Source organism: Arctopsyche grandis, chromosome 13, assembly GCF_051622035.1.
Source record: "Arctopsyche grandis isolate Sample6627 chromosome 13, ASM5162203v2, whole genome shotgun sequence".
NCBI classification, from domain to species: domain Eukaryota; kingdom Metazoa; phylum Arthropoda; class Insecta; order Trichoptera; family Hydropsychidae; genus Arctopsyche; species Arctopsyche grandis.
In genome coordinates this window covers 4,210,473-4,223,495 of record NC_135367.1, presented here as the reverse complement: position 1 = coordinate 4,223,495, position 13,023 = coordinate 4,210,473, and the positions used below count along the sequence as shown (strand labels likewise).

Sequence of the window (13,023 nt, the reverse complement as noted above, 5' to 3'; positions counted from 1 at the left end):
CCAATGTGATCTGACAAGTTGCCCCAAATTGTCACACCAGTCATACAAAAAAATATAATAACAAAGAAAAGAACAATAAAAATTACTTATCATTCATCTCATTCAAATAGACTTGTGTTGAATCTCAAGAAACTGACCAGCTCATCAACTTGACAATTGAACAGGTCCAAATGTTCATCTATCATATTTTCCAATACGAATTTACTAAAATACATACGTATGGTATAATTTTATTTTGATATTACACATTGTCAATTAATATGTATTTAAATAGTAAATTAGACATTTACTTGATCATTATCACAATTATATGTGTGTATGCATATAAATTTTTAATTATAGAATTTCATCATCCCATGGTTTTTTTTAAATACTTTCGATCGCCAAGCTTCTGCATCATTCTGTACGTGTTGTTTGTTGTTACAGTGAAACCAATTTCGGTGAAAATCCAGTACAAACCGACCAAATTGAAAGCCGACACAACGTACACTGTAGTGTGCGAAGTCCTGGGTTCGAGACCTCCAGCTCAGGTGACCTGGTACAGGGACAACAGACGCTTCAGACGGGGAAAGGTATGTAATTCTAAATAAGATGTCCTCATACACATTGTAAATATTTGTATTAATCTGACGGAAACAAAATTTTAAAACTCATATGCATACAACGCAAGCTAATTACACTGGTATTAAACGATCGTCTCAATGGTTTTATTTAATAATAAACTTATCTGTCAGCAGTTTCTCAGAGTGGGTGGTTGGGGGTATACACGGAAGCAACACAACTCTTTCTCTCTCTCTCTCTCTCTTTCTCTCTCTCGAGCTCTCTAGTTAAACAACTGGCAAAACCTATTGTTCGATCTAAATTAAAAGCACTATCTACCCTCATATCGCGAGTTGGACGGGGGTGGTTCGGAAGTTGCTGTCTAATCACTTTTGAAAATAATATTATATAACGCGTATGTGTGTATGTTTGTAGGTAGGCAGTAGTTGTGTATTTATTATACGTGGTGAATTCGTTTGAAAATTTATTTCGATGGCTTTGGGTACGTTTGAGAGTTTCACTCGAGTTGAATTGAAATAATGGGAGTGCATCGCAAACAGTGAAGTGGAGTGCGGAATTGATCAATCGCATCTACAGCTACAAAGCGGTTGAAAATTCGGTTAAATTATTCAATTTCAATTATATATAAATATATTTATTTTTACTGTAGAAAGTGTTCAGTAAAAATTTACATTTGAATTTTTGAAAATGCAATTTGAATTTTTTGTGTTTAATTTTAACTTAGTTTGAAACATTACAGTTCATTCAATGAATGATGAAGAAATTTTTGTATTTTTTAGAAATTAGTTCAATAAGAATGTATTTTTTTAATTGCTCAGCAATCGGAGTATTTTTATCGTTTATTATATTTAGCCCTTTTCGAATGAATGGTATTTTTTAATAAAAAAAATTTCGAAGAAAGTTTTCGAACAACGAATTTTGATTCAATACAATTTAACATCGAATCCAATGAATTTTGTAAGCTATGATAATATATGTACATACATATGAGAGACATGGTATGCTATATGCTATGTAATAATGAGAAAAGACGAACGAAACACTGGGAGAAATGACTACGAATAGTATGCAATTTGAGTGAAGTAATTGAAATGACAATAATTTGTGGTTCATGTGGTTAAATTAATTGTATTGTGTTATGAAAAAAATAATTATCGGCTGGGAGAAAAGTTGCACTTGGTTAAAAAGGATTATAATTTGCTGGGAAGTAAAATGAAAAAAAAAAAACACTGCTCTGTGAGTGTGGCCTCATTAAAGGAAATGTGCGGGGTTAAGTGGTTGAGTGTTACTCAGACAAGAATGGGGGCGTGCTAGAGATGCTTTTATTCAGCAATAAAAGGCAAACAGATTGATGACGATGAATGAGCATATAGCTTTGTTCATTTTGTGATTATATTCATCAGTCCATATAATATGTATACTATTACGGTTTTGCCGAAATGCGATATATTGTCAAATGTCAAAAATTGTACCCGAACCCTGAAATATAATAAATATAAATATGTAAAACTTTTTTTACTTAATATACAACATTTTTGCATGACTTAGTCGCCAACGGGTGTGCGAGTAGGCACGAGCTCTAGCTCCCCGAGCGAATTAATCATCATTATCGCCACTTCGCCCCGAATTGTGTGTATTTTCGTTTAGTCCTACAGGAGTCGAGGTTCATGGGCGAAATAAAAAAAAACCCGGAAAGAGGGTGGGAGAGGGAACACCGGATAAATATGAGATTCCGGTTATTGTTATAGCCGCGGTAGCGACGACGGTCCCTTTGTACCCGGAGGGGAGGTTTTACGTGTATGTCGAGGTGGAGGGGTGGTGATGTTTGGTCCTTGTTTTTGTTTAATATTGACAAATTTTTCGGGTGCACGTGATGTTCAACGACGTCACGTGCGTAGTGTGAGTTTGTGTGTGTGTAGGTGAACTGCCGCCCTGGAGCGACTGCCTGTTTGAGGGGTAGGCGCCTTTTCCGATGTCGTTCGAAAAAGTGCGCCCGGATGAAAGGTAAATGTTGACATTATGTGATCGCTTTTTTGTTGTGTTTTTCCGCGCCCTTCCTCCGTTTCGCTTTTCCCACCCGCCGCATTCCGTTTTCCGCGAACTTTTTCTCACTCTTGTCTCGTCTTTCGCGGATGTGTGCTGTCGTTTTCTACGACATTATGAAGCCGTTTTGAAATTTTGTCATTACATCGTATTACACGTGCGAGTGTATTAAATTTGTTTCATTATTGATGTTTAAGGGGAGTTGCAATTTCATTATACAGCAAAAGGAAATAGCAATCTGAGGGGAAAATGATAAATAAAAATGTGCCGATTTTCTGTTCAATCCAATTTCGCATACAATATTTTTAAGATTTTGATTGATTAGTGCTAAAAATCGATTCTCGATCACGTTTAAAAGGTAAAAACTGTCATAAAAAAATATACGAACATATTTGATTCATTGGTTTTAGTTACAACATTAGTTTTAAAGTTTTTAGACGACGTCGTCAAATTAAAAATGGTTATTTCAAAAGTTGAATGTTTATCTTACCGATCTTAGTTCTAAACAGATGATGATCAGCCTCAATTGAGTAGATATCGGGGTTTGATATTATTTAAGGTGGTTTAAAGTATACGATCCACATGTTGATATAGGTTCGTTTCATTTCATTTCAAATTGACCCTTATTTCATTTCAAACCGACCTTTTTTTTCATTTCAAAAAGGGTCAATTTGGAATGAAAAACCCGTATATCGGTCGACAACCACTGGCTGGATGATACAGCACTTCTGACTTTCTGATATCGACTTCCTATTGACTCTAAACAAAATCAGTCGCTTATACATATATATAATGTTAGAAGAAGGAGAAGAAGTCTTCTTTTGATCCTGGATGTCCACCTGATCATAGGAGTTATTCGTTACAATGCAACTGCAAGAACATTCTTAATAATTCAAGATTTTTATGGGAGTGTCCTTTGTCGCAAAGGTAACAAATTCTCCAGATCAATAAAATTTCATGACCGAGATGTATTCCCACAAAATAAATAATTGATTGGACATTGAAAAGATACATCTGTCTTTAACGGTTTACATATTCGCGACAGTGTATTATAGTTGTATATTGAAAATATACAATGATCCTTAAATATGTCATTCGGAAAATGCATTGAAAATGTACATCTGCCTTTGTTAGCTTATTTATTGACAATATATGTACATATATCTGTGGCAGATTTTTTCAGTATATAACAATATGTAATCATCTAGATATCATTGAAAAAGTTTGTAAGATTTTCTAACCAATTCGCTTCGCATATTTTGAACTTATCTATTGCAAATATGTACTTCTTAAATAAAATGGAATGCCACATAAATCAAATATAAGCGCCACTATTCAAAACGATATAATGTTTAATAACAGTTGTATATTTCTGCTATTTTATTTTTAATTTAATTATTTCACACCTTATAATTATTATAAAAAACCGAAAGTTTGCACACGACAGTCTTAAAAGCATAAAAGCAGTCTTTATTAGGCTTGGAGAGGAGAAGAGAGGTTTTCTGGAGAGAGAGTGTCTGGTTTCAGTCTCAGCGCGCCTCTAAAGTAGCCTGAAAAATTGCCATTTTTCAGCCCATTATGCGAATGCAAGCGCTCGACGAGAGCCCAACCGAGGTTTTGTCTCAAAGCATAAGCTTTGTTATGTCGTGAAATTTTCTTCTTCGTTACTGTGAATCGTGTGACCCTTTAAAATGAAACACATAAAAATTTTATTATTACTGTATATATTTATGTATATGTATAATAATATGTCAAAGAACACTGAACGGGATATTGGTTGAATATGCTAAACATATGTATGTATAAACATGCATACATATATACCTTCTTATTTTCTGTCAGCAAGGAAATCTTGCGAGATATTGTATGTAAATTGCATCGGCGCTTCCAGGGTTAGTTCTCGTTATTTGAATTGGGTGCAATTGAATGCGTTAATTGTTTTTTTTTTCGGATGAAATTGTGTGTGGTTGAAGTGGCAGAGGTCATTACACGAGGAAAATTCGTAATAAAGTCGTGTGAAGCTATCCGGGAGCTTAGCTTTTCAGAGTTTGGGGTTGCAAAGAGAGAGAGAGAGTGGGTCTGGACGCGGGTGCGGTGGATGGTAACTGTTTAATGTTGCACGATAAAGCTGTTACCAGCTCTGGTGGGTTGAAAGTGAGGGGTTTGGGGGTAGGTAGTGGTACAGAGAGTGAGTACGAGAGAGAGAGAGAGAGAGCTTTGTTTTATTTTACAATTTGCTTTATTAAATTTCATCCCCCGCCTCCCACCGTTTTAACCCCACCCGTTGCAGAGCTCGCGAGCTACAAAGAAAGGAATTTCGAAGTCGAAGTCGGTCAGCTGTGATGAAAACAATCGATGGACCGTACGAACCGGTAGGTAGATGGGTGGGAGTTCCGGAGAGTGGGTGGAAGTTCGAACCTTTGTGGTGTTTTTAAAATTTGAACCGATTCGCCCCCTCCCCCCCCTCCCTCCCATTTCACCTTCTCAGTGAAAAAAATATCCAATGCCAATGAAAACGAAGGCGAGAGAAATTTGCGAGTGCGCGCGCGATAAAATGGAATAAATCGTTTGGAAAAAGAAAGTGTCGAGGGAAGAAGGGTGTTGGACGTTGGAAAGGGAGGTTGTAGAACCTTTAATTTAGATATCACTTTAAAATGCATGGGAAAAAAATAAGCGATTTTTTTTCGTCTTACATTAATATGTACCTAGGTATGTTAAATTTATATGTATACAAGTTGATTTATATTGTAATTTATTGTAATCAACGTTCCCTATAATTTTTCTATTGTGTGTGCGGATCATCATCATATCTGTGCAGTAAATTTTCAGAAGAAAAAAAAGTTTGCAAATAAGTACCTTACCTACTCACTTATGCATTGATAAATGAATTCGTCATAAATGGTATTCATGCAGCAAAATAAAAACACTTCAAAACAAATTTTTGCACAATTTCAAACACAAAACTTATGCATTTGACTCAACAAAAATATGACGTAAAAACTTATGAACTTATTACATACATATATACATACAATTGTAAATAGGTTTTTGAGCACTTTTTCCTATTATGCTGTACATACCTATCAACAAAATACATGTACAACAAAACGTGTCCGGTAATAAAGAAAAAATAAAGAGACGTGTGAATTGTAGGTTTTTGAGGTCTTTTCCCTACTATGTATGCTGTACATTAACATTAGAATAATATAATACTATGATCACTAACCAAATTAAATTAGAATTGTAAAATAGAAAATGATCAGTAGATCAGTAGCTATTAAAATATATATATATATATATATATATATATAAGAACATAATTTCGTAATAATAAAAATCATTTAAAAATCAAAAAAAAAAACAAAAAACATACATACATACACATTACGTAGGCACGGCATAAATATATCATTACTGTGGTTGAATTATTTGATTTAATCGCGTTTATCAAACTGAAACTGAAAGGTTTCACAAGTATCCAGTATAACTGAAATATCCTCTGGAACATATATTCGAGCATCACCGAGTTATGCGTTTAGTTATAAATAAAAATCTCTTGGTGTGAATGTTCAAATTTATTGATTTTACTTCATACCTCAACATACATATTTTGAAGCTTGTAACAATAAAAGTTTCCGACAGTTATGCATAATAGATCTTTTCATATTTTGACATTATTGTCATTTCTAACAAAACTTGTAACACCTCAACACGTTGAAATACAACTAAAATAATCTGATAGGATTCAATTGCCGTTGATTGTAGCCGAAAAATGAAAGATTTTACTTCACACAATGAACTCGTATTATCGAATGACATTTCCAAAAATCATTTACCAAACACACTAAAATGAATATTTGATTTTAAAATGCTTTTTATTATTACTAAATTATGTTCACAATACATGTTTTATCTATTTTAATAGCTACTGATCTACTGATCATTTTCTATATTACAGTTTTAATTTAATTTTGTTAGTAATCATAGTATTATATTATTCTAATGTTATGTAATGTACAGCATAATAGGAAAAAGAGCTCAAAACCCTATTCTTATAATTGCTCATAATATTAATTAAGACTCTCTAAAGTCGACGATCTAAAGCAGATCGTGTTTAGGTAATCTGTGTTTATACCTGAAGGGTATAGACATTTTGTTTTAATCACCGAGACTCTTCACAATTGTGTTAGTATGGTTATTGGTGATTATGTCATATAAACTACTGGTTAGTTTGTTAGTAATGTCTGTAACTAACGGAATATTTTATATGGCATGCAGTTTTTTCAAGTTAGTATATATGGGTGTGTCGTCAATTATTTTTAGGGATTTATTTTGTATTATTTGGAGCTTGGAAAGGTACCAAGATAAATTATATAAAACACAAAGAATTCTTTAATTTATTTACATAATAATTCATGTATACTAGTATATACTAGTGTTAAAGTAGATTTCACTTGACAAGCTTGCACGTACATATGTACGTATGTATCGATTTGTCGTGGCACGTTGTTTATCTACCTTAAAAATCAAATTTCGTTTATTACATACCCACTCGTATGTACGTACATATGTAGGTGTATAGAGACACGAAACAGACTATCCTTTGATGCCGACGGATCACGTTTAGATTTGAAGTGCGTCATATCCCGCTTTTGTCGTACGCGTGTCAAGAGCAGTGGATGACATCAATAAATTGAAAATGTGCTTATCTGTGCACAGAGTGTCTTTATGAAAACGTACGAAAGCAAATTTGCCGACTAGGTACATTGTTTCTATCCAATCTCGGATCTGAGCGCGAGCACTCACTCTCCTCCTATACACTGATGTATGTACATGTGTACCTATTCGTACGGTACACATAATGGAATATGAGATATTTCATTTTGAATGCGGATTGATTGTATATATATATATATGTACATATATGTATATAAATATACTTATGTTAGTGTGTATGAGTGGCATAAGATGGCACTTTGTAATAATATCTGAAAGTTTGAAATGTACATATGTAAATTATCACCAGCAGCGTGAACCAGAGGTTAGCATATATGCTTTCGAACATAGTGGTTGCGGGTTTGAGTCCCACTGGTTGCTGCTGGCCAAAGTTTGATTTACGATTCCAAGTCGATCGTTTCTTATCAGAGATCCAATCTATCTTAGTTTCATTAAAACAGTTCTAACAAATTGGCAAATTTGAATTTCGCTGATTCGTATAAAAATGCTGCAAATTTGTCCATAAATGTATAATTTGATGGTTTATATTTTTAAAAAATGTAAGTTTATTATTCAAATTAAATTTATCCATAGATGTTGCTGTGTTAAAATTATTCAAAAAAAATGTATTTCGAATTGGCCAGGAAGGCACAGTGGGGTTTACCTGTTAGGCCTTCCTGTTATATTGTATATGTATGTCAAAATAAAATAAAATGTACATACATATGTACAAGTTGGTTATGACCGGCATTGACTAACACTCTACCCAGCGGTCAAATGTTTCTTCGATAGCTTTATATGAGGAAATATAAATATTACCCCTATTTATTTCCCACTGCCTTTTTACAAGATGTTCTAGGCTTTGACTCACTATCTTCGAGAATAATTATTTTAATTTGCAAATACTTCTTTGAAGTATTGACAACCCTTTGATTTTATCGGAACTTAAATTTTGGGCGCCTGAATGCGGTAGAGCTTTGCGTCATCGTTTACTTTTCTAACCTATTGCTGCTAAAACGTCTGCTATTCAATATCTCGTCTCGTGTAAAGACTATCCGGTTCCTTAATGTGATAGGTGAACATTTTTCATGTTGATTTGATTGTCATATTGATGGACTGGTCAGTTTCGTGAGATTCTACACGAGTTATTGTTATTGTTCTTTTTTTTTGTAAGACTAGTGACGTATTGGGGCAACCTGTCAGGTCATATTGGTCATTATTTTGTTATTATGATTATCTATCCATTTATATAATGTACTAGCTGAAGCCAGCATGCGTTGCAATGCCAGAATAAGACATGCAATTCCCGTTCTCGTTCTCATTTCAAGTGATGATTGGAGCTCAACTAACGTCTCTTCAACGCCGTGTCGTCATAAACCAACTGGTAACGTGGTTGCCAACGATCACATTTCCTTGACTGCACAATGGCGCTTCAAACTTTCGCGTCGGTAAAATCGTAATTACGAATATTATTATTAGAGGTTTTTTCCCGTTTTTTTTTCACAGTAAGCTTCCCGGACATGCATACAACAAATCCTGAAAGTTCTATCGTAATCGGTTGAGTTGTTTAGGAGCCTATACGAGACAGTCAGACAGACAAACACACAGACATTCAATTTTACAATATATGTATATATAGATTTATTATAATAATAAATCAAATTAAATTAAATTTAGCAGAAATATCTTTGTTTAGGTATGTCGTTTTTGCCGTTGAAATTGGGGAATTTGGATAGCGTGATCAATTTCATTCATTTCAATGATATTTAATTGTCGATCAAATTATGAAATCTTTGATACTCTCATATTCATATGTATATATGTATGTATGTACATTTAAACACGTCTGCCAATGTTCTGTGCTTGTTTGAAGACTCACAGTCTTAATTCCACTTTTGCTCTCTGTCTCTCTACAACACTCTCAACACGAGTCTAATGTGACTTCAGTTCTCTTTCGCACTGGGTCACACACAAAGGCGCATCTCTCGCGAATATCCCACTTGTACCAGTGCCCCATTATCTCAAGCGCCCGCATTGTGCCTCTAGTATTGTTATTGCCCTCGGAGTTCGCACAAACGTATCGCCGGCTCCAATCGTGCATAAAAACTGCAACAGCTCCAAAGTGCGACGGTAATAAAGGCCCCTCCCGCCACCCACCCACCCACCCACCTCCCTTCGGGGTAAAAATTGCACGCGAACGGACGTGTGTATTCCGATGCCTCGTGCACCGATTGCATTCGCGTCGATGAATTTTCACTGTTGAAAATTATTTTTTCAGGAAAGCGGGGCGGGAGGGGTTGGGGGTGAAGAGAAAAGGAAGAGGGGGGGGGGTTAAAAACAGGAAGTTCGACGAAAATAAGTCAAATATTGAACATTTCATCGAATATTTTCGCATAGTGTGTATCCATCCGACCGCCGTGTTTTGCAATTCAAACAAGCCAAAATCAATATGCGTGGTTCATCTGTTGATAAAGTTTTACGATCGGGTAATAAAAAAAAACTCATATTCGTTTGTGGGTTTTATCTAATGGGTGTGTTTCAAATGGTATTTTTTAGTAGTTTTTGACATTTGAAGTTACAGAGAGTACATACCAAAGGCCGCCTTGGCCATTAGATAATTGTAATTTTTTTAATATATAATATATTTATTGAAGTCTTCTCGGTGATTATGTATGTATGTACATATGTTACATATTTATGTATGTAAGTTTTTTAACATGGTGTAAAAGTTGGCTTATCGAAGATGGGATCTGGATTGCATAAGGCGATCTTCGTTCACTTGAGTGCAGTGTTATAAAAATGCTTTTTTCTCCTCTTACTGTCAGTTTAGTAATGGAAAATATGTAAAATTGTACATATGTATATATGCTTTAAGTTGAACCAGCTGACTAACACAGCTGTATAGGAAAAGTAGGGAAGGAGATTAAAAATTTACGTAGATAAGACCAAACTAATTTTTAATAGTAATTGCATGCCTGGTATCATTTTATAAAATGATAAAACAGTAGAAGTTGTTGGTAATGTTGTAAAGGAAACGTATGAAATTAGGATGGAGTGCATTTGGCCGAATGAACACCGTTTTTATATCAAAATTCCATTTTGCCTGAAGAAAAAGATCTTGGATCAATGTGTTTTGCTAGTGGTTACGTATAGACTTTGAACAATTCACTTGAATAATTGTAGAACGCTGTATGCTTGACATAACGAGGAGAGATAGGAAACGGAATACGTGGGTGATAAGTATGACAAGGGTATTTGATATAGTGGAGTATATTATAAATAATTAGCTTAGAAAGCTAAATATTCATAATATACATAACTAAGTAATATAAACTAAACTTATTATCTAATATCACTTGTACAGAGGTGTTGTTTTAAGGATGCCAGGAATCTATCGACTTTGTCAACATTTCTGTAAACTTCTGGCAGTCCATTGTACTCAACAACACCCTTGTACAGGATACTTAATTTTAGATTCTTAACTGACTTATTCTTACCTCTAGTATAATGAGTAAATATTTATCAAAATATCTAGGTAATAATATTTGATCTAATTTAAATATATATACTAATATGCACACTTTCAAGGTTTTATTTACATTCATCCAATCCAATTCATTCATCATATATTTTATACTAGTTAATCTATTGACACTTAAAATACTGTAATTTTTGTAACCTATCTTTAATTGCCTTATTTACTAAATTTAAAAAAGAACCACAGCACATAAAATGAGGACGTTCAATTGCATTATAAACTAATATTTTTGTATTTCTAGATAGTATATTTCTTGAAGTGGTAATGGGTGGATAACGTGGCTAGAATAATGGACAAAAGAAGTGCTGGAATGGTAACCGAGAGAATTTAAAGTGATGAAAGGAAGGCCGCAGGAGAGATGGATGGATATAATTAGAAAATTGAGATCAATAAGAGTTACGCAAAACAGAGACGAATAGAAGAGTGTTGGAGAGTGGTTTTCGTTCAGCAGTGGATGATGAATGCTTGTAAATGATGATTATGATGTATAATATTGATAAATATCAAAAGACTATTGTACCTATTGATGACTAATCTTGTATTTTGTGTGTTATGATGTGAAATTTTTATCTTTAAAGATTTTGACAGTTGTATATATGTAGATTATTGGAAATGTCTAATATTTTTCATAAAATACATACAATATTGTATGTATAATGCGAATTATTGTATTTATGATACACTAAAATCATTTTAAATGACATTTTCGCTTCCTTTCGTGAGTTTTCAACATAAAGACAATCGTAAGCCTCCTTAAGGGGGCTTATGTTTATGTTGAGCTTTGTGGCCCAAAGAGCTTTCTTTATTTATTTTTGATAAAAACGGAATGATATTGAAGTTGCCGTACTTAAGAGTATTTTTTTTTTTTTTAAATTGAAAGAATGAGATATTTTATTTTATTTTTAAAAACATAAAAACAAATATACATATTTTAAAAACATAAAAACGATATTCACTGGGTAAGACTGTGTGAATGCTCATATTTATTGAATCCAAAAAGTGTATTACATTATATAAATTGAAATGACTCATCCTCAATATCGGATCGACTTCTTGTTATTGATTAAGATTCTATACACGTACATAATTGATGTTCGAATCACGATGGTTGATACTTTCTCTTCAAAAGATACCCACATCATCCTTATCAAACGACAATATGATATATCCCCATGATATATTTAATAGTGTGGGCCGTTAATCAGCCCGTATATATTCACGATATTAAACGGACGTTTCACAGCAGCCTTCCGATAAATAATAAGCGATCCTTCTGCGATTTGATAACGTTGATTTGTGGCGAAAAGGCAGCGAGAGCTTGGTTAGGGGCGGGGGGGGGGGAGGGGGTTGGCCCTGCGGAACAAATGGCTAGCCGATGTGGGCCCGTAATGGGTTTTTTATAAATCTTTATTTCGATAAGCCCTTTTTGTCTACTCGTGTTTCGCAGCGAAAGCGGACAAAGATATATGGGGACCGCTACCCTTTATTTATCAGCGCAATATCTTACCGCGGAAAATATTTTTTCCCTCTCGATTCCGTCGTACCGCGGGCGCTCCTTGTAATCACGTTACATTCCATTTCCACCAGGTGAGCTTTTCCCGCCTACTTTTCCCATATAACCCCACCCCTCGGTCTCTCTTTTCCTCTCCATGTTGTTGAAAATCCGCACCCTTTCTAGCCTAGATGAGAAATGAATTTTCTTCGATAATTCCAGCAGTGCCTTCCTGTATATATGTATGTACGTACGTACGTACATACATAGGTGCAATTTTTCCTTTGGCTTTACGCTTTTCTAATATACAACTTCAATTCGATATATAAATTCAATAGCTTTTGTTAGTATTATTTCGAACGAATGTGTATTAGTTTATTTAAATACAAGATTGTAATAATTTAACACATACAAATAAATAGCTGTCAGGAAAAATATCCATTGGACGTTTGATCTATATACATATGTAAAATAAAACATTAAAAATTGAAAACAGAAGCATGAAATAAATATAAATATGAATATTCCCTTATTTTATATTTGGTTATTCAATTTTATACGCTGCATATTCTACTAGACATTTGACAGATATTCGACGCATTTTTACGTTGAATTTTTTTTCATCACAGAACGTCAAATTTTTTTCTATATATGTATTTTTTATATAATGGAA

The 13,023-nt window shown here is 34.0% G+C and overlaps 2 protein-coding genes across 3 annotated transcripts in view; one reads left to right on the top strand and one right to left on the bottom strand.

Moving 5' to 3' along the window:
- Positions 1-13,023, top strand: part of LOC143921569 (B-cell receptor CD22-like) — a 520,711-nt gene that overhangs the window by 175,354 nt on the left and 332,334 nt on the right. The window contains exon 6 of the mRNA XM_077444921.1: positions 427-572. Coding sequence (XP_077301047.1) covers positions 427-572 — 146 coding nt within the window. The remainder of the gene's footprint in view (positions 1-426; positions 573-13,023) is intronic.
- LOC143921513 (uncharacterized) overlaps positions 1-13,023 on the bottom strand; it is a 381,855-nt gene that overhangs the window by 349,395 nt on the left and 19,437 nt on the right. The window lies entirely within an intron of this gene.